At 44.9% G+C, this 22,895-nt stretch overlaps 1 protein-coding gene across 5 annotated transcripts in view; it reads right to left on the bottom strand.

Moving 5' to 3' along the window:
• TBC1D1 (TBC1 domain family member 1) overlaps window positions 1–21,611 on the bottom strand; it is a 226,575-nt gene extending 204,964 nt beyond the window's left edge. For all 5 annotated transcript variants that reach the window (XM_023253205.2, XM_023253207.2, XM_023253206.2 and 2 more), the window contains exons 1-2: window positions 21,474–21,611; window positions 11,657–12,164 (exon numbers count right to left, since the gene is read on the bottom strand). In XM_023253205.2, the coding sequence (XP_023108973.2) occupies window positions 11,657–12,073 (417 nt within the window). In that variant the 5' untranslated portion in view covers window positions 12,074–12,164; window positions 21,474–21,611. The remainder of the gene's footprint in view (window positions 1–11,656; window positions 12,165–21,473) is intronic.
• Window positions 21,612–22,895: the final 1,284 nt, after the last annotated feature.

Genomic DNA, 22,895 nt, shown 5'->3' on the forward strand with positions numbered 1-22,895 from the left:
AATGGGTGGGTGAAAGTGAAGGCACCACCACGACAGCTCTTAACAAACAGAGCAGAAGGCGCGCCTGGGTGGCTCAGTTGGTTGGGCATCTGACTCTTTCTTGACTTTGGCTCAGGTCATGATCTCACGGTTCATGAGTTCGAGCCCCATGTCAGGTTGTGTGCTGACAGCACAGAGCCTGCTTGAGATTCTCTCTCCCTCTCTCACTCAAAATAAATAAATAAACTTAAAAAAAAAAAAAACCGGAGCAGAAAATTGGGCCAGTAACTGCAGGAAGTTGGATTGGGATATGGGGTCAGTAGAGGGTTTGTTTTTAAGATGGGAGAGAGGAGGATATATATTTTTAGAAGTCTAAGCACAACCAGATCAAAATTTTACTTCTATGTTGCTCTTCTTATCATTCCTTAGGAACCAGGCAGGTCAGCATCAATAGGACAGCAAATCAGAATGTGACTGACTTTCTTGTCCAGGAGAGACCAATAAACTATTAAACTATTAATTTTTCCAGGGCCACCTGGGTCACTCAGTCGGTTAAGCGTCCAACTTCAGTGTGGGTCATGATCTCGCAGTCTATGAGTTTGAGCCCTGCATCAGGTTCTGGGCTGACAGCTCGGAGCCTGGAGCCTGCTTTGGAGTCTGTGTCTCCCTCTCTCTGCCCCTCCCCCACTCACACTCTGTCTCTCTCTCAAAAATAAATAAACATAAAAAAATTTTAAACTATTCATTTTTCCAGAGGGGGAAAATGATCGAAGACATCAACTTGGTTCCACCAGAACAAGTCCCTTCACATCATACTTACGGATCAAGACACTTCTCATTTATTTGTGTGAGTAACCCCTCTGCCCAGTGTGGGGCTCAAACTCAGGACCTGAGATTAAGAGCTGCAAGCTTTGCCGACCGAGCCAGCCAGGCTCCCTGGGTCAAGACATCCTTTGAGCTTTCCGGCTCACTACAGCGATAGCCTCCTCACTGATCGGCTTCATCTCTCATTCCTCCACCCTTCCTCCTCTCCAAAACCTAAAAACAAGCCCAGTCATCTCACTTTCCCTGATCAATGCCTTTAAGTAGCAACCTTCTCAACCCCCTCAGCACGGTATACAAAGCCCCATAAAATCTGTCCCCAGCCTTTCCTCCCAGTCTCATCTCAGACCCTGCAACTTGCAAAATTCTAATCACAGCAGCCCCAGCCACAGCAGGTGCCTCCACATTCCCTTGTCCTGCTGTGACTTGGCACACCCCGTATCCTCTACCTATCGTATCGTCCATTCATCCGATCTACAGATCGTATCGTCCATTCGATCTGTACCCAACTCATTCACCTGGAAAACTCCTAATGGGTCTTTAAAACCTATTCAAATGTCCCATGGAAAATACATTCACTTGGAGTCCTTCCAGAAGACAGAGCTATGACAAACAGACGCTACAGGGAACAACTTCACTGCAATGTAAAATAGATTTAGGAGCCCGTCAGTTGTCTGAAAGGAAAGGTGAACACTGTCAGGACTACATTCCTCGTAAACAGGGGGTGTAGAAACCGGAGGAGGAGCAAGAACTAGACTTGGCAGGTGAACTCTCCTTGGGACAAAATCCATCCACATCCATTGCTCAATACAGACCCTTTAATAATTAGTTGCCTATCGGGACGCCTGGGTGGCTCAGTGGGTTAAGCATCCGATGCTGGCTCAGGTAATGATCTCACCGTCCATGGATTCGAGCCCCATGTCGGGCTCTGTGCCGACAGCTCGGAGCCTAGAGCCTGTTTCCAATTCTGTGTCTCCCTCTCTCTGACCCTCTGCGCTCATACTCTATCTGCCTGTCTGTCTCTCTCTCTCTCAAAAATAAACATTAAAAATAATTTAAACATAATTAGTTGCCTATCATTACTAGGAAGGGCCAAAGATCTGTCTCTTTACAAATGTCTACTGTTCCTACTTCTGCCCTCCAGAGCAATTCATAATTTGTCTATTGCTTTTTGGATATATATGTCAGCTTTTCAAATAACTGCAGGCACTTCCACTAGACCTCCTCCTGATCTCCCCCCATGTTGTCTTCTATAACTTACAGATGTTGCAAACTCCTGGCAGTGCAGCAATCAAAACAGAAAAATATCCTTATACCTCTTGAGGGGGCAATCTTATCTTACTTGATTTTGTACCGGAGCACCCAGCCAAGTACATGACATATTGGGAGCCTTCCAGCGCATGGGTTAATGTTCCATCTGCAACATTTCAAACACCTACATCACTCGACCACAAGAAATCATGGCTTCTGACACACTGCCCGGAACTAAAGCAACTAAGAGTGTTTCTGCAGGACTGGTTGTCAAGAAGTCACATTTAAAGTGCTCGGTCAGACACAGGGTCCCACCTCAGTGATGGCACCACTCGAGGCCGCCTCTTCTCTCACGTGTCCTGTGTCAGCTCCTCCCCAAAGCCTCACCTGCCATCTGGCCTCTTCTGAGGCTCTCAGAGCCAGGCCAGCTCTACACGCGGCCTGCTCTCGTTGTTGGTTCAGGCTCACAGGCAACAATTAGTGGAGCAGATGCCTGAATATTCAGAGGCAGGAAAAGTATTAAAAAGAAGAAGAAGAAGAAGAAGAAGAAGAAGAAGAAGAAGAAGAAGAAGAAGAAAGAAAGAAAGAAAGAAAGAAAGACAAAGTAGAAAGAAGAGATTTCTCTCTTCCAGTATGTCCCATACTCATGGCTCACAGGGCTCTTGTTCATTGCAATACACATCTAGAGTTAAAAATAGATACAGTTTTTCCAAGGGACACACGCACCCCCATGTTTATAGCCATACTATCAACAATAGCCAAAGTAGGGAAAGAGTCCAACTGTCCATTGATAGATGAATGGATAAAGAAGATGTGGGATATATACACAATGGAGTATTACTCAGCAATCAAAAAGAATGAAATCTTGCCATTTGCAACTACGTGGATGGAACTGGAGGGCATTATGCGAAGTGAAGTTGGTCAGTCAGAGAAAGACAAAAATCATATGACTTCACTCATATGAGGACTTTATGAGACAAAACAGATGAACATAAGGGAAGGGAAGCAAAAATAATATAAAAACAGGGAGGGGGACAAAACAGAAGAGACTCCTAAATATGGAGAACAAACTGAGGGTGGCTGGAGGGGTTGTGGGAGGGGGGATGGGCTAAATGGGTAAGGGGCATTAAGGAATCTACTCTTGAAATCATTGTTGCACTAGATGCTAACTAATTTGGATGTAAATTTAAAATTTTTTTTTTCAACGTTTATTTATTTTTGGGACAGAGAGAGACAGAGCATGAACGGGGGAGGGGCAGAGAGAGAGGGAGACACAGAATCGGAAACAGGCTCCAGGCTCTGAGCCATCAGCCCAGAGCCTGACGCGGGGCTCGAACTCACGGACTGCGAGATCGTGACCTGGCTGAAGTCGGACGCTTAACCGACTGCGCCACCCAGGCGCCCCTGGATGTAAATTTTAAAAAATAAAAAAATTAAAAAAAAACTATGATGAGATACCACCTCAAAAAAAATAGATATAGTTTTGAATATGATTTTTTTCAGAAGAACTTTGAGCAAAATTCTATCATTAAAAAAAAGAAGGCAGCAAAGAAAAGGGGGAAACTCTGGAGTCACTCTGATGAATGTTCATATTATTTCTGGAAATACTCCTAGGTAGCTGCCCTAGTCCAGTGCTGACTAGCAGAAAGGGTACAAGCTACATATGTAATTTTAATGTTATTTATTTATGTTGAGAGAGTGTGCATGAGAGAGAGACAGAGAGAGAGAGAGAGAGAGAGAGAGAGAGAGAGAGAGGGAGAGAATCCCAAGCAGGCTCCACACTGTCCGCACAGAGCCCAACCCGGGGCTCAATCTCATGAACTGTGAGATCATGACCTGAGCCCAAACCAAGAGTCAGATGCTGAACTGACTGGGCCTTCCCAGTGCCCCATATGTAATTATAAATTTTCTAGTAGGCATATGAAAGAAAGTAAAAAGAACAGGTGAAATTAATTCTAGTATAATGTTTTGTTTAACCGATGTATTCAAAATATTATCATTTCAACATGTAATCATAATCAATATGGAAAATTATTGAGATATTTCAAGTCCTTTTTTTCAAAGAAAGCCTTGAAATCCACTATGTTCTGACACTTACAGCACATCTCAATTCAGACTAGCCACACTGCAAGGGCTCAAAAGCCACATATGGCTACTGATTACTGCACTGGACAGGAAAGGTCTAGGCTATAAATAAATCCTTTTAAGACACCAGTCAACTTTAGGTTCAAGATACTTGTAAACTCTATTCTTAGGAACAGGTTTATATTAAAAAGTAATTATCAAACTCAAAGCACGTGGCGAAAATGTAAAGCTATCTAAAGTGATATGCGTTGAAAAACAAACAGTTTTTAAAAAATTAAGCATCCCTCACAAGGTGGATGCTTCTGAAGCCCTCAGACTCATTTTTCAAAGTCAAAAATAAATTATGTAATCAATCCCGTGTCATGAACCCAACCCCTCCAACAAATACTTTGGAGTTCATGCAGTCCGGAACACTCTTTTTATAGACGAAAAAGAATCCTTGCCAACCTTTGCACCCAGCAACTGACTTCTGTCTAGCGTGACGGACGGTCAAGTGTTGATTAGCTGACGGATACACTGTTCCAGGCAACCACGCACTGAGTCATAGCTGCCGAGTGGGACCCCAAATGAAACCTTACATAATAAACCAGAAGAGGATTAAAGATGCCTGGCAGGAATTTAACATAGATTAAACAGTCCTCCCAAATCTGCACAACAAAACCTTCTCAGAACCATCCCCTGAGGAGCAAAAAAGACTAATGTCTGAAATTTAGCAATTCTGAAAATCAAATGCAGGAAGGGCAACAGATAGGAATATCTGAAAAGGAATCCTATGTTGAATCATCACCCTCAGGAACAAAACGCTCCAGCTCAGTGTCATAATTTCCATCGTCACTCTAGCAAAGAAAGAAAGTCATGAGCTGGCAAATCCAATAGCCATGCTGGAGACGCGATGGAAGCCGGACTCGACTGAAAATCCTGAAGTCACTGAGGCCGATTTTAAACGATTAACGTGAAACTCCAAGCAGATGGGGAATTATGAAGACAAATCAGTAATGGACAAAATGCAACCAAAACAAAGCTACAGTCAAAAGTCAAATTCCGACAAAGTATTAGACTAAATCATAAAACTCAACCAAAGCAACTCTGGCCCTTTATAGAGGGAACTGAAGTCTCAGTCCTGCTAATCACAGGAAAGAAAATGCAGACCGCCTCTTCACTGAACATGTAACATAAGCTAATCCAGACAGGCTGGGTGAGGTGGCTCTGAAACCCACGGGTTAGTGAGAGAGCCAACATCCTCACAGGGCATCATGGAAGAATACACTGGTTCTTCGCTGGAAATTTTAAAAGGAAATATGTATTGCTCTTAAGTCTGCAAATAGTTAAGTATTCTTAATATTAGTGGTAAGGGAGTCCCATGGGGTTCAGTCTCTGGTATGTGTCACAGTCAAGAAATGCAGTTTAGGGGTACCCGGGTGGCTCAGTTGGTTAAGCGTCTGACTCCGGCTCAGGGTCATGAACTCACAGTTTGTGGGTTCAAGCCCCGTGTCGGGCTCTGGGCTGACAGCCTGGAGCCTGGAGCCTGCTTCAGATTCTGGGTCTCCCTCTCTCTCTCTGCCCCTCCCCTGCTTGTGCTCTGTCTCTCTCTCAAAAAAAAAAAATAGACATGCAGTTTAGATGCCAAAAATCATAGGAAAGGAAACCCATTCTCTCAAAGGACACTGACCTCCTCTCAAATACATCTTCCACAGCAATATTTAATAATGTCTTCTTCTTTTTTTTTTAAGTTTATTTATTTTTGAGGGAGCAAGGGGTAGAGAGAGAGGGAGACCGAGGATCCCAAGCAGGCACCATGCTAAGTGCAGAGCCTGAAGCAGGGCTCGATCTCACAACTGTGAGATCATGACCTGAGTCGAAATCAAGAGTAGGATGCTTAACCCCAATAAAGTCCTCTTCCACAAGCAAACTTCTTTCTAGAAGTCTACTTTTTCTACACTTCTACTTCTATAAGTTCATGCAATTACTCTACCCCCAACCCCATGCTCCCTTCCCACACTTTCCCCCTCCTCCTCACCCATAGAGTTTTAGCACTTTATTACGGGAGATCAACTTGGCCTGTCTCGCAGTAAGAAATAACACTTCCTCTTTGGAAGAGTGAGGAATAAGGCTAGCAAGATTCTGGCAGATTCTCTGAGGCAGGGTAGAGAAGGGGAAGTCCATGAGCACTCCCGCATTAATGATATGTGTCCCATCACAATTATGAAACACCCATGCTGGGCCCAGACAGGACACAGCATCCGGAAGATCAGAATCTGAAGAGAGTCAAGAACAGTGTTTGAAAAGTCAGGAAATAGAGGAGGAAATAGAGGAGGAAAATCAGTCAGAAAAACAAACAAACACACAAGCAAACAAACAAAAAACCAGTGGGCACTCAGCAAAACTGCTCTCATGTACCCAATCACTCACTTACTGTGGGTCCCACACCAGCTGTCCTCTCCCTTCACCTGCACACCAACCTACACTTCTCCATTTATTACCATCTCCATAGTCCCCACCATTCCCCTCTCAAAATCCATTCTTTCTTCCTATTGACATAAAACAGCAACAGACCATTCAGAAGCCCCAGTACTTACACTACCTGTACCTCAGTGATGGAAAGTCTCTTTCAAGGAAGCAGAGTTTTTTCAGCCCATAAATAATGAAAAGGATAGAAATAAAAATATTCTAATGAATGATCTCAAGTAAAACTCAAGTGAGTGGTGAATCTGATGTTCTTCTGAGTACAGATTTTCATAGAAGAGAAAGCTGAAGAACTGGAAGAAAGAATCTCGAGACAATTTTCCTAGACTATGTTTTTTCAAGGGCTGAGACTGGGCAGAACTCTTGATTTCTTTGTGATGTGGAGGGGGAAAGACCTAGCGAGGGTCATCCATTGCAACCACCTGTTTTCCAGACTGGATGTTTTCATTTCCTACCATGGGCCCAATCTCAAAACTATACTTCAACCCAGAACCTATGCCACAGTGTTCACATGTGTTCTGAGGGATGTTATGAAGAAAATGTAATCTATGGCCCAATAAATTTGGTGATTTAATGGACTCATGTACAACTCGAGAGTGAAATAGAAAAGACAGCTTTCCTAAAAGCCTGGTTCTCAGAGTATGGTCTATATAACTCAGTGAACCAATGTCTTCCAAATAATCAATGCGTGATGTTACACAATCATACATTCTTAAAACATTCATTAAAGTACAGGACAGACCAATGGATTTTAAAATAACAAAGTACAAAACTGCTCTGATACAGTTTCAGATATCATATTGCATCTAACCTTTAAGAAATTACCACTTGTCAAATTTTGGTATAGTAGTAAAACACATGGGGGCGCCTGGGTGGCTCAGTCGGTTTAGTGTCCGTCTTCCGTTCAGGTCATGATCTCATGGTTTGTGGGTTCGAGCCCCGCGTCAGGCTCTGTGCTGACAGCTCAGAGCCTGCAGCCTGCTTCGGATTGTGTCTCCCTCTCTCTCTGTCCCTCCTCCGCTCGCACTCTCTCTTTCTCTCTCCCCTCAAAATAATAGAACATTAAAAACATATATCTCCACAATTTTCTAAGAAGGGTATAAAATGTTTTTCCATTTTCCTACCACATATCTGCATGAGGACAAATTTTCTTTATATACTCAACCAAAACAACACATCACAACAGAATGAATGGAGAAGCAGCTGAGAATCCAGTAGTTTGTCTATTAATCCACACAAAAAAGATTTGGGGGGAAAAAAAGAAGTAAAACTATGTCACTCTTATCATTAAATATTTTTGGAAACCATATAGTTTTCACAAAAATAGTATTTTTTTTAAGTTTATTTATTTTGAGAGACAGAGGGATAGAGAGAGCAGAGGAGGGGCAGAAAGAGAGAGAGAATCCCAAGCAGGCTCTGTACTATTAGCACTGAGCCTGATGTGGGGCCTGAACCCACAAAGCCACAAGATCATGACCTAAACCAAAACCAAGAGCCAGACGCTTAACCGACTGAGCCACCCAGGTAGGTACCCCACAAAATTGTTATTTATGCTAACACGTAAGGGGCTTATTACTTTTTACGAAATTAGTTCCTTTATAATTTCTCAGTTTTAATTTCTAACACAGTAGTTATTAATAGAAACCACATTCATCCTCTTTGGGGTCTTCAATAATTTTTTAAGACTGAAACAGGGTCCTCGTATCAAAAAGTTGGACATGCTACCCTAACGCATTTTGATCGCAGAAGCATTTCTCTGTGGAACACGTTGATTATATTCTAATATATATTCATTCTAATATGTATTCATATATATTCATCTTGTGTTCTAAAAATGTTTCCTTCATATGCCTCTTCTCCCTAGACACACTTCAGCAAGCTAATTTATATGCTCTCAAAGGGTTTTCTCTCAAATAGTAGTTTTGTGCTTATGACCCTGGCAGTAAACGCACATATCTCTCCCCTGGCAGGCACAACCGAAAGTGATCTCGTCTGTTTAGAAGAGGCCTTGATCTCAAGAATTATTTCACCGAGCAAATGTTACCAAAAATCACGAGAAACGATGACATAGGTTAACGTGATCCTACAGCAGATAATCCTCTACTATGAGATTCAGTGCCAGAGGTGTCCCAAGAACATAAAAGCTATCAGGCCAGATGGAGAATCAGGGCTAATCTCGCTTGCCATTCAGTTTCCCACAAAAGCGGATCGCTGATTGAGGTACCTCTGGTACAAATTACCCTTTCACAAAAGGAACAGGGTGACAGCAGTCTATTACTCTGAGTACTGGCAATCTGTGTTTGGAAAAATGGGAATGCAAGCCAAAAATAACTCAAGAACTAATTCATATTTCTACCATGGCTTTTCAGAACACGGAGTCAGGCCAGTTGCCTACTTTCAGCAAGACTGGAAGCTCCAATTACGGAATTTAGTTCTAAATCTCTTCTTCCCGTCAGGTACCTGAATGACTGGCCAGAAGCCTGTTCTCAGATGGCTGTAAAAAAATTTGGGAAAGAGTCAAAAGTGTGAAGTGCTGAACAACTCCTCCATGAGAAAACTCTCCCCAAGGAAATTCAGTCCTTATATAGAACTGGCCTGGGGTACAGGCTGTTCAGTCCTTCAATTTACATTCTGGAGTCTGCCCAAATAATAGGAACCGTTAAGTTTATTTATCCCATTTTTAAAGTATCTAGTTTATAAAAATGTTGCTCATGGATGACCAGGATCTTGGGAACTGAAGACACTCATCTCGGTCTCCTTTTTCCCGTTACCTAAGACTTGCAGTGAAATGAGCATATAATCTGCTTCTGGTAAAACTTTCTTCAATGAAAATTTTTTATGGCCGTAAGGGCTAAGGTCCTCTTCTAGCTCATTTGGTCCCCCCAGCAACTCGATGAGATAGACACGATAATTATCCCCATTTTACAGATGAGAAAACAGGCTTGGTGTTGCCTATGGTCACCCAGTTTATAAGTGGCAGATGGGACTGGAATTTGGGCCCCTCTGAACCTCTGTACTGGAATGCATGGACAATAACATTAAATGATTTATTAACAAGGAGATATCCAATTCTGTGGGTAAAATAGCGGATTTAAGCTGCAAATTAGCCTTTATTGACAAAGACCTTCATTACATGCCGGCGTGTTAGGTTCCGTTCTGTCGCCCACCATGACCCGTGCACCGGCCACGTGGTATTTACCAATCGCTCCTTCTGCCTTCCTTCCAAACTGGACTAATACCCTCTTGCATGGTCCCTGGAGCAGCACTCACCGAACGAATGAGTGAAAGAACCAAGGTGTGAACAAACAAAAGTGAATCTCTACAAATCTACTTAGTCACCAAGAATATTAATTTCTAAAGGAAGTTTCTACACTCTGGAGGGTATTCAGAACACCCCCCCCCCAAAAAAACACAAGACAAACAAAAGAAACCACACACAAAACAGAACAAAACAAAACAAAACCCAGTAGGGTGCAGGGAGAAAAACATTAGCATTTCTATTTCTATTTCCTGACATTAAGCACATGACTGACACCGGCCTCCTCATTCGGTGTGCGTGGCAGACAGCCACACAGGGATGCAAGGCCTGCCATGGACACTCCCCAGCTCACGGGGTTAGTCAGCACTGGGGCCCTCACCTGTTTGCTTTCCATAGGCTATACCCAAGTGCAGCTCATGTGGGCCCAACTGAGAAAGCGGCCGTAGGGATTAGATTTTCAATTTTACCTAAACTGACCCTCACGAAAAGGACAAGTGACTTTAAGTGAGTCCTGCACAGGGCCGCAAGACGTAACGACAGCACAAGCTCTAATACACAGGAAGGTTACAGACCTGACGATATTGTTACCATTTCTCATAGGACATTTTTCTCAGCCACGTTGTGAGATATAACAATAACCAGTTGACCAGTTGCCATAAAGTTGGCAAACACACACACACAAAACCTGAAAGTAGCAAAACTTGGATTCATATCCACTATTCTTGTCAACGGTCTTTGCCTAAGTGAACGTGATACCTTAGGAAATTGGCTAATATATCCTTACACAGCTTCTTTTTTTTTTTTTTTAATTATTTATTTCTGAGAGAGCAAGAGAGAGAGAGAGAGAGAGAGAGCGAGAGAGAGCGCTCAGGGGAGGGGCAGAGAGATGGGTGAGAGAGAGAATCCTCAGCAGGCTCTGTGCTGTCAGTGTGGAGCCTGATGCAGGGCTCAAACTCACGAACCATGAGATCATGACCTGAGCCGAAATCAAGAGTCAGACACCTAACCGATGAGTTACCCAGGTGCCCCTACAGCTTCTAAATAAATATATTTTTATTAATAGGGTCAACGATGTGGAGCTCACTGATCTAGAATTTGCTACTCAAACTGCAATCCGCAAAGAAGCAGCATCAGCATCACCTGGCAGCTTGTTAGAAATGCAGTCTTACGGTCAGTCCATCCCAGACCTCCTTGGACCTAACTTTGCATTTTTAACAAGGTCCCAGGCAATTCATGTGCACATTTCTGTTTGAGAAGCACTGCTTTAGAGCACATACCTTAAATGATCTGAAGCCTAACATTTCAGCTCTTATTTATAAGTTGAGACCGAGTTCTCTGTTGAATTTTTTTTTTAATTTTTTTTTCAACGTTTTTTATTTATTTTTGGGACAGAGAGAGACAGAGCATGAGTGGGGGAGGGGCAGAGAGAGAGGGAGACACAGAATCAGAAACAGGCTCCAGGCTCCGAGCCATCAGCCCAGAGCCCGTCACGGGGCTCGAACCCACGGACCGCAAGATCGTGACCTGGCTGAAGTCGGACGCTTAACCGACTGCGCCACCCAGGCACCCCTGAATTTTTGAACTCGTAAATTTATAATTCCTAATATCTGTTATCAAATGTTCTTTAAAACCGCAAAGAAATGATCCCCACAAACGAAAAACCCGGTGAAATAATCTATGTACAACCACCGCGTTATCGTGTTTATCCCAGTCTATGTAAAGTAAGTGTCCTGATCCCCAAACGATGAAAACCCATCTAGCGACCTCTTCATCGTTTTCACCCCCACTTCCACTTACTTTTGTTTGATCGTCGGCCTTGAACACGTAGCAGATACTCTGCTGGCTGCCTGCATTGTCCTTAATCAGACAAGCAAAGTAACTTGGATCGTGGCTGTTGTGGATCAGTTTGTGAACGTGCTGGGGCTTACACTCGAAGATGCTGGAACAGATCAGTGGATCCCACTGTTGACTTCTGCCCGGCTCGGGTTCACATCTCAATCCGGAGGGTGAAACACAAAGCCGGACCTGCTTGGTACCAGGCTCCTTTTTGGAGGACTGCCCGCTGAGCCTGCGCACCTCGGCCACGACCCACGGCAGCATCGGCATGGTGGTCAGAGCGTGCACAGGCAAGGAACCGACCAGCTGCAGGCCGAAGTCCACTGAGGCCTCGTTAGGAAACAGATGTCTCCTCGCCGTGAATGTTATTGGTTCCATTTTGGGAAAGGTCTGGAAGCTCAGCAAAACGTTGCCACTGTTTTCTACTTTAGAACGAGCAATCTACTTTATGTGCTTCTGAGGCAGAATCCTGCGGGAGAAAAATAGAGGCATTAGAATTTAATGAAATCACAGCAATAGCTACTTTCAGAGAGTTATTATTTCAGAAGAACTTAAAAGCCCGAAACCCAAACGCAGGCAGAAACGGATATTAGTACGAACAATCTGCTTTGCCTAGAAAGAGGTGCCCTGAAATTGTGCTTCATATAGAATCTGAGAAGGCCATAACTGTCACACTCAATATGGGTTACAAAGAGCCCACCGGGAAACTCCTGTGAAACGAAAGCCTCATAGAGCCAGCAGAAGCAAGCGGGACAGAAAGCAATACAGTCCTGCTCAGATACTTTTAAACCCTGTTCTATCAACATATATTTCAAGGAATTTTTTTAAAGTAATCTCTATGCCCAATGTGGGGCTCGAACTCAAGCCCCTGAGATCAAGAGTCACATGCTCTATGGACTGAGCCAGCCAGGTGTCCTGAAAAGGAATTTTTTAAAGATAATCAAATTCAGTAGTGGTGATTCTACCCCCAAAGAAAGTAATCTTGAGAGAAAAAATATCAGCTAACCATTATCATAGTCTACTGAACCAGACCAGTTTTCAACAACTGACCTTTTCAATTATGATACCGCTTAAGTTTTAAAGGGCTCTCCCTGACATAGTCCAGAGGTTCTGAACAAGAATTCAAATTCCATTAAAATGTAATTGGTGCCAGTTATGCTCCAAATATCGCCATAAATCTTGTTTCATTTGATTCATGTATTATAAGCCATCATGTGCACACTCTCCTCATCAATAGAAGATGCTGTTTCCAGGGGCGCCTGGATGGCTCAGTCGATTAACCCTCGGACTTCGACTCAGGTCATGATCTCAGTGTTTGTGGGTTCAAGCCCCGTGTCAGGCTCTGTGCTGATAGCTCAGAGCCTGGAACCTGCTTCGGATTCTGTGTGTCCCTCTCTCTCTGCCCCTCCCCCACCTCTCAAAAATAAAGTAAAACATAAAAAAACATTAAAAAAAAAGAAGATGCTGTTTCCAGGAGACCCAAAGTCTCTCACCTGCTTCCCCCCCACCCCCTTACAGGTGATTTTCAACAAACGCATTCGATGTATGCTAACGCCTTCTTGTTCCACTGGTAACAAAATCCTTCTGTATAGAGCTGACTTGTCTACAGGATCTCAATTGTCATCCTTCCTCATCCGCTTGCTGGATCTTCTTCTCTCATGTTCTCCCTGAGCACCTACACACTGCATCTATCTGATTCACCATTGTTGTCCCCAGTGCCTGGCAGTGTCTGGCTCAGAATAGAGTCTCAGCAACATTATAAACAAGTGAATGAAGTCTCCTCCATCTAAAAAAAACCAACAAGAACAACAAAAAACCCACAAAAAACATTTCCCCTTGACCTCAAACCTCCAGCCCCAACTCCTCCTTCCCTACACAACTTTCTTCACAGTAAAGTCTACACTTACTGTCTCCACTTCCTACTGCCCATCTATAATCTGGATTTTGACCAGATGTACCGCCTGTGCATTGAAATTACTCCCATTAAGGTCACCCGTGTCCTTTGGCTGTGAAATCCAAAGGGGCCAAAATAGTCCTTAAGTGTCTTGTCCTTTCTGATGAATTTCTCATTGGGGACCACTCCTTCCTGCTTGAAACCCTTCTGTTTCTCATCTTACTTCTCTGGTTGCTTCTTTTCAGGTTCCTTGATGGCTTTTTCCCCATTTGACTCCATCCCCTCTCCTCATTCCACCTGCTTTCTTTGGACAGTCTTACCTAATGGCTTGGTGTCCACAACCACATTCTAACATTCCTGCTGCTGCTAACAGCTTACTTTTGCAACCCAGGCACATCGCAGGGGTGATCTCATTCCATCTTTACAACAACTTTCATCTCCAACCTTGGCCTCAGTTACAGACTACTAGTATTGCCACCGTTATGACCTGGGTCACTGAGACCTGGAGAGCTTGAGGTGCTCATCACAGGTGGGCGTGGGAGAGTTTGTTCCTGATTCTCCACCCATCCCCTTGAATGCTACACAAGAACATCATCTATCACATATGCATTGATGAGCCCCGTGCGTTTGTCTCCCATTGAACCTCCTTCCTGAGATCCAGATGAGGGCAGGCCATTCAATATTCCTATCTGAATAGTCAAGAGGCCCCTCAACCACAATTTACTATTTTTAAACTGACTCAGTCTCACCTCCCCCCTTCCCAGAACTTCTCTTCCTTCCCATAAACTCTGTCTCTGTAAACAGCATCGCTATTTCATTGGCCAAGCCAAAGGCCAAGGGGTCACTGCTACAGACTGAATGCTGAAATTGTAATCCCCAATGTGATAGTATTTGGAAGTCAGGCCTTTGAGAGGTGATTTGGTCATGAGGCTGAAGCCCTTATAAATGGGATTGGTGCCCTCATAGAGACTCAGAGTGCTCCCTTGCCCCCTTCCACCATGTGAGGAGATAAGAGAAAAGACAGCTATGTATGAGCTAAGAATATTCAATATTCAAATTCTAAGCCTTTTCTGACATAGAACTAAAGTCTATTCTTTTAACTCTATCTCTTTCTATGTGATATATATGCATATACAATGATTGCACTTTTGTAATAGGGTTTGAACACAGTTTGGAGCTAGTTTTTTATGTTAAATGTTCAAAAGTTCAGAAATAAACTCATACTTTAGAGCTCTAACATAGTTCATGGAAATGTATTCCCTTATCTCTTCTCTTTTAAAGTAAACCTTCTGTTGATGAAAACAGACTTGAAGTCCATATAACCCCATAAATGTTTTCTCTCTCTCTTCTTTTTTCTCTCTCTCACCTGGTGAGAGATTAAATGTCTGGCTCGACTTCACTCTTGTAACTGAATCTGGTTCAAGTTCTAACTGTTGACAGCCGCTAATCCCAAGACATGTTTAAAGAAGTACTAGAATTATTACAAAGGAGAGACCTGAGATCTATCAATTAGTGTAGATGAGGCAATTCTTAATATGGTGGCAACAATATACAAAATTATTTTTAGTTTTCTTGTAAGGCAATATACACCTAGTGTAAAAAATGTACACAATGTAGTCATTCCAAACATTTAGTAAATAATCAGTCACCAAATTAGTTCTGCCAAGTCATTGACAAAACTATTTGAATGTTTAAAGTCTTCATTTTTGAACCAGCTATGGCACAGTCTTAGTTTCCCTGTAAAACATAGATTGGTCCTTAATACCATTTGTAAACTACCACATAATAAGTTCTACCCCAGGGAGCACTGGCTGGCTCAGCTGGAAGAGCATGGAACTCTTGATCTCAGGCTCATGAGTTCGAACCCCACATTGGGTGTAGAGATTACTTACATAAATAAAACTTTAAAAAAATAAGTTCTACCCCAGAGATGACAATAATTATTTACAATCAATTCAAATTCTGCTGACAGAAGATTCATGATAACTTAGACTAGGTGAGTAATTGCACTTCTTTTTAATAAAAAGTTCCATGAAACAGATGAACTATTCAAATAATATTAGATCGTGTTTTAAACCATATCAGTCCACATCATTTGCATGCCATGTGACTCTAATTCCCAGATAGAACCATCTATTCTAAGAGGGCTCTCTTGTGCCTCATTGTGCATCGTACCCTCAGTAAGAAATACTATGATCTGTTACTCCAGGGGACTTCTAGTTACGTTTTTGTTCGTAGATTCATATGTAAAAGCTCTATCCCTTACAGAGACCATCTGTATTCTACACCACTCCTACCTACCACAGTCCATAAACATGGTGGGCACCCCAAACACAAAGATACTCTTTTATTAGAACAGTTGTGATAATCTTCTTAGTGAGTCCTAGATCAAATATCCTATATCAAACATCCCATGCACTTAGAATTATAAAATCTGAGAGCTAGGAATGTCCTTTTAAGCTCTTTTAAGCTCTTATATTTGAACTGAGGAAACTTGGTTCTGGAGAAGTTAAGTGGTTTGTCCAAGTTGGGTGACAGAATTAGGACAATCCGATCACTGACTGCCATCCAAGTACTGCAAAGAACCTCAGTTTCCTCATGAAAATGCTTTCAAGCGTGAAGTTGTGAAAGCAAGTCACTTAACCTCCAAGTCTCAAATTTATTCTTGGAAGAGAACGGACCAAGATCATCCTCAAGTTGTCTTCTATCTCTAAAATCTGGTAAATCTAATTTTCACAATGTATAATACCAAATGTCCCGACATTGTGTGGGGATAGAAAGCTGCTTCATCTTCCTGTCAAGAATACAAATGTGGGGGAGGTACATGAAGAAAGAATAGGGTTTATTGATCAGGAAGCGAGCAGAGAGATGGTGGGAGTGAGCAAGCCGCCATCGGGAACGCTCTCTTTTGCCAGCCCCTTTCCATGCCCTCCCAGCAAACCACAGGGGGTATGATGGAGAACTTTCCAGAAGCTAGCAATGGCACCGCCACTGCAGACTCAGCCCCTACCTTCTCAGTGTGCTGGTGGGAGGGGAGGAGGGTGAAGGAGAGGGATAGAGGGAGAGATGTTGAAGCTTCTAGCTCCAAGCCAGGTTAGGAACCAACTAAGACTGGGTAGCTGTCGGAGACTCCTAGGATGGGCAGAGTCCCAGATAGCTATTCATTTCCCCTCCTTACAAATCAGTTGTTTAGTTTTTCTGTTCTTCACCCCAGATAGAGTGGGAACACGGCTGAACAGAATTATTCTGCTACCCAAATACTCTAATCTCATGCAGTAAGATCACTGTGGCGTGGCTCCACTATTTGTCCCCGAATCCCACCCAATTAGAGCAGTGTGCTGCTACCTAGGAATTGCCCTTGGGTTCCAAAGATCTTTTGAGTGGTAGGCGATTTCACAGAGCCACCACACAGAGCTCCTGGAGCTGGCGGATCCAACCTTTTCATCACCAAGGCTGCTCCAGCCCCAGTATGCACCTTTCTAAATTGACACGTAAAGTACTGATGTTTTGAATGACTTCCTTCCTACATAAATCAGAGCCAATTTAAGAGTAGACTAGTCCTTTAGAATGCCATGGCCACTTCTTGTATTCTCTGCTACTTGACGGAAGAGGATGAAGGGGTGAGAGTGGGGGTCCTAGCAGCCTTCAAGAATTATGCATACACTTCCCTCCGGCATGGCTGCTTTAACTTATTCTCCCAATAATAATAATAATAATTGTTAACACATAATAGCACTTACTGTGTGACTGTTAACTGATTTAGCTCTTCCAACAACCCTGGACAATAAAGACGATTAGTATCATATGTAAATAAGGACTCTAATGGACTTTTACCATTATCACCTCCAACTTAAAGAGAAGAGATGAGACAGAAGTTGCTGGCACAGAGAAATAAGGTCAGTTGCCCAAGGTCATACTAGCAACAAGTGGCAGAACCAAGTTTTGAACCCAGATCCTTCCAGTCCAGACTTTGTGCTTGCTCTTAACCACTTTGCTAGAGGAATACTTACTGACCAACCACATCTTCTGGGACATTACATATATGATCTTCTGTATTCTTACAACTCTGAGAAGTATGTTTTATCATCCCCATTTTTTTTTAACGTTTATTTATTTTTGAGACAGAGAGAGACAGAGCATGAACGGGGGAGGGTCAGAGAGAGGGAGACACAGAATATGAAACAGGCTCCAGGCTCTGAGCGGTCAGCACAGAGCCCGACGCGGGGCTCGAACTCACGGACCGCGAGATCATGACCTGAGCCGAAGCCGGTCGCTCAACCGACTGAGCCACCCAGGCGCCCCTATCATCCCCATTTTCTATAAAGATCCCCTGGCTAATGGTGAAGGTAGGATTTGTCTTATGCCCAAATTTCTGTTCTTTGTGATATAAACATCTCTAGAAGGGAATAACTCTAAAATATCTCTCTATCTAAATTTTGCTTGGTCTCATTAATCCAAATCTAATGTCAAAATTATACCTTATGTTATAATATAGGTATTATATACACAAGGTATCATATAATAAGTATACTATAATAATATATTATATAAGGTATGATATAATAATAGCAATAAGTAATATGCATTGTGTGCTCACCATGTATCTGGCACTGTTCTAAGAACTTTACATGTATAAATTCATTAAATTTGACAACAATCTCATAAGTACTTACCTTCTTTGGAAGCTTAGATTTACTGATCATAAATAATGTATTGTTAAATAAGTAGACTCTCTTTTTTCAAGATGTTATTTTTGTAAGATATTATTTTTAAGTAATCTCTATGCCCAACATGGGGCTCAAACTCACAACCCCAAGATCAAGAGTCACATGCTCTTCTGACCGAGTCAGCTAGGTGTTCCAGTACATGCTCTTTTTAAGAGAAAAATACTTCTGCCTGTCACAAAGGAAACAGGCATACTCAAAATTAAACGCCCCTTTATTGGTGCTAAAACGTATTTCCTACATTCTGCACAGCTTTACTGAAACCCAAGTGTCATGATTTTTCATATGGCCCAAATATGACAAATTCTTTTCTAAACATTCAAAACCTGAAAACCGACACTTGCCCTTAAAATCTAAGAACCCATCAAATGGAAATCTCAGCTTGAAAATGTCAAAAATTGTGAAAATAGAAACCTTCATGTCTCTAAAAAAATCTTTTTAACCAGACGTGGGGAATGTGGGGTTGGGAAAGAAAAAATGAAGATAAAAGTTAGCAAAGGCAACGGTAAGGCACCAGGTCTGCTCTGAAAACCTAAATCCTCTGCCATCACCAGGGGGCTACAAACCCAACACTGCTTATCCCCCGAGGGGACTCCCTGTCACTTTAACGAACAGACTCTGATCCTCCAAATTTTAATGTTCAACAAAAGAAAAAGGCTGGAAAACATGTCATATGTTGGGACTAATGTGGCCATTATACTTAAGAAGTGCAGCCCAGCAAACAGGGAAAAGGGTAAAGCAAACCATGCCAACACATAAGCAGACTTAGGTCATCTGGGGAGTGTAAAGAACAGAGGCTGGGGAACTTCGAGACACGTCGCCATGAAAAGAGGAAAAGGGGCCTGAGGGAGTTGTCATTTTGACAAGATAAAATTAAAGGCGTCTTCAAAGACAGAATCCTCTCAAGCAGGCATCCCTACTCCTGGCGCCATAATGATTGGACAAGCTGGCGTGAATGGGGCGCTTGGCGCAGCACTGCTTACCCGTGGTACGTCCTGGAAGGTCCTAGAAGATCTGGCAGAAAGGAGGCGCCCACCCACACCTGGCTCCAACAGGATGTATTGGAGTGTGAGGCAGCCTTTCGGGTCGAGGCTGCCTTTTCGGGAAACGGAGGACAAAGACTGTCTGTCGACAGGCGGATAATCAGGGAGAAGAGGCAAGCTGAGTTTCCTCAGAGTCACTCACTCCTTCCTCATAGCCTCCAGTACTGTGACAAACAATGTCATGGGGAGAAAAGTCATCCCAATACTGATACGATTGCACCCAACCAGAAACGCTATCATGGTGAAAGGGAAATCCCCAGAGCTCTCAGTGGGAAAGACAGTGGTAGACTATGGCAGGAGTCCCATCTGCAAAACTTTAATTTGACGTTAATAAAATCTGTAACTACACCAACGAATTTCCCCCCATTTTACTGGTTTGCAAATGCCTGGACAGATCAATGTAAAGACATTTATTTTAATTATCACCTGATGATTTTATTTACTGATGTGAGCCACACTTAGTCCCTTTTACATCTCCTTGCACTCAATTAATAGTCTCAGGATACTCCTCTTGTGTTCACTTTGGAAAATATCCCCTAAACATTTCACGTGCACCCTTTAATTCACAGCTGTGTCCACAATCCAGGAGCTCATACTATGCCAATGGTTACTTACAGATAAATCTCAGGAGAAAGCCCTTTTTATGGTCTAATTTCCCTGTAACTTGGTGAAAGAAGAAAGAAAGAAAGAAAGAAAGAAAGAAAGAAAGAAAGAAAGAAAGAAAGAAAGAAAGAAAGAAAGAAAGAAAGGGAAACAGGGAGATTCAAGACTGTGATAAGCATTCCATTTCAAACAGTTGTTACAACACCTGTTTGCAAAGCAGTCAATCCTTTTTTATACAAACTGTTTAATGCAATGTTCTTATTCCTTTAGACAATCTTCAGGATTCTCAGGAAAGAGCTGATCATGAGGAACACCTCCGCCCCATGCAAGAGAAGGCATCACAAGTCTAGCTGCTTCGGGGATCCCTAACCCAACAGAGTAATAGAACATGAAGAGCCCGGAAACACAGGAGAGTCATTTAGCAAGGTGGATACCCAGGCTCTTAACCACAGGTCTCCAGTCAGTCTTCCACCCTCTGCCCCTCCCACCCAGAGCAGGCTCTGAAAACATAACAAAACCCAGGGGTGGCTATGCTTCAACTCTTACCAACTGCATCAAAACTGGGAAGGGAATGAGAGTCTGCTTTCCAGAGGAAGGGGTTTCTGTCAAGATCCCTGCAGTTCAGCTTAAGTACAGTGCCAAGAGTTTTGAGGTCTGGATTTGTAGAGATAACGGAGTTTCTTGGCGTGAGCCATTTAAACCAGTTCATCCCAAAATGCTCTTTTAAAGTCTGAGTATATTAATAAGTGCAATCATCCAACCATCTAAAAGGAAGAATGAGACATCTACACATATGCATTAATGTAAAGCATTCTGAAAATTAAACTGTTCGGTGGGAGGAACAATCACCACTTTCGATTTCTTTTCCTTTTTAAGCCACTTTCAGAGAATAACATATTTTAAATAAAATAACAACAACAGGTAAAGCCACCTCTAGGTGGATTTCAAAGGAAACAATCTCTTAAAACAACACCAGTGTGTGCTAAAGTTTGAGGAGCCTCATAATCACAGACCGATCAGGAAGCTGCTAGAAACAATTAAGCAGGGTTTCAAAATGACTGGTACAGGATGTGCCCATAGAAAGAAATGTTGTGCGCTCCGGTGGAGCTGCCAAAGTTACTACTGCAAAGTACCCTGAACTTTTAAAGGATGATATGGGGTCACTGTGACCACTCTCCTCCTAATCCGGTCACCCTACAAACACAACAGCCCCAGAGATATTTGGCGGGAGGGGGTGGATACCGAGCCAGCAGGAGTGAAAGGGGGCAGGAGGAAGGTGCCCGTGGGAGCTCCTGGGTGGTTATGAACTTCAAGGTTTCACTTTCGTACAAGTAGGGGGCGAGGAGGTGGCAATGAACCCCACCCACCCCGGAAGCCCCCCGTGCGGCGAGCACAGCAAGAACGCCCTTGGGCCGCTGAATTCCAGCGTCGCCGGCCGGGGAGCTCAGGCGCTGGGTGCGGGGGGAGGGGGGCGAGATGCCGCGGGCGGTGCGGGAGACCCAGAAAGCACCTACCTGTGCCGCGGCGCGCTCAGAGCCCGGGGCCCCTCCGGGGCGCGCAGGTGCTCGGGGGCGGCGTGGGGCCGGCCTGCGCGGGCGGGGCGCCCATCGTGCCCGACCGGCTGCGCTTTTCCGCCGCGGGGGGCCGGCCGGGACCCCCTCCGCTCGGCTCCCGCCTCTTCTTCACCTGGCTGAGGACCCGGCGGGTCCCGCGGCGGCCGCAGCAACAGGCACCGTGGCGCGGGGGCTGCGCCAGCGGCGGCGGCGGCGGCGGCGGCGGCGGCAGAGGAGGAGGAGGGGGAGGTGTCTGCGCGCGGCTCGCGTTTCCTCCTCCCCGGGCTGGGCGAGCGCGGGGGAGGCGAGGGGAGGGCAGAAGCCGGGATCTCCCAACTCGGTCCCCAGGGACCTGAGAGGGGGACGCGGTGCTCCCTCCCTCCTCTCTGCGCCTTGTGACTCTGCGCGAGCGGCGCGGCCGGGACAGGCGAGTCCCACGCGGGCAACAGCTGCTGCAGTGCGGGTCCGCCGCGGCCTCCCTCCTCTCCGTGCCTCTCCCCTCGGGACGGCCCATCCTCAGCCCGCCAGGCCGGAGGGTGAGGGGCGGGGGTGTCGGGGCGCCGCCCCAGCCAGCCCCGACGCAGGGTCCTGGCCCGCCGTCAGCCTGGGCTCCGGGGACTCGGGGCCCCGCGCGTGATGAAGGCCCTCGCGGCGGGATGTGCGGTCGCACACCCTGTCCTCGGCAGCCTATTTATAGCAGGTGGTGCTGCCCGCCGCTCGCGTCCCGCGGCGCTCTCAGCAGGTGGCACCGCCAGCCCGCCCTTCGCTGCCCCGCGCTAGCGTCGCCTCATCTGCACCCTCGCTTTCACCTCGCGAAATGGACACAGTGAAAACCGCGCGGAGCACAGGAGGGCGGCCAAGCCACCTGGCCCTTCTCCCCATCACCCCTTCTTCCTGTCCCAGGGTTGCACACAAAGGCAAGGAGTGAACCGAGGCAGGGCCATTCTGTGGGGCGCTAGCAGGCGAGACAGGAAAATCAGCGGCTCAGGGAAACAGCGAAGGCTGAAGTGTCGTCGTCCCCCAATGAAACCCCAGTCAGCCCCATTTCTGAACTGCGCGGGTGACGCAGCCGCGCGATACGGCGCCTCTTCCCTCCCGCTGGTCCAGCGCGCGCAAGCACGCGCGCACACACACACTCACTCACAACACCCCTCGCCTCTCCTCTCCTCCCCTCTCTGCACTTGCCCTAGAGTGGGATTCGGGGAAGTTCCCAGCGGCCTTGGGGTGGAAAGAGAGACCCGGGAGATGGAAGACCCGGGGGCGGGGAGTGGTCTCCCAGGATGAGGGGATGGCAGGGCGCAGGGAACCGGCAAACCTTCCAAATTCCTGTCCCAGCAGGTAAATCGGGGCAGTTTCACCGGGGGGGGGGGGGGGGGAAGATCT

This window comes from Felis catus, chromosome B1, assembly GCF_018350175.1.
Source record: "Felis catus isolate Fca126 chromosome B1, F.catus_Fca126_mat1.0, whole genome shotgun sequence".
Classification (NCBI taxonomy): Eukaryota; Metazoa; Chordata; class Mammalia; order Carnivora; family Felidae; genus Felis; species Felis catus.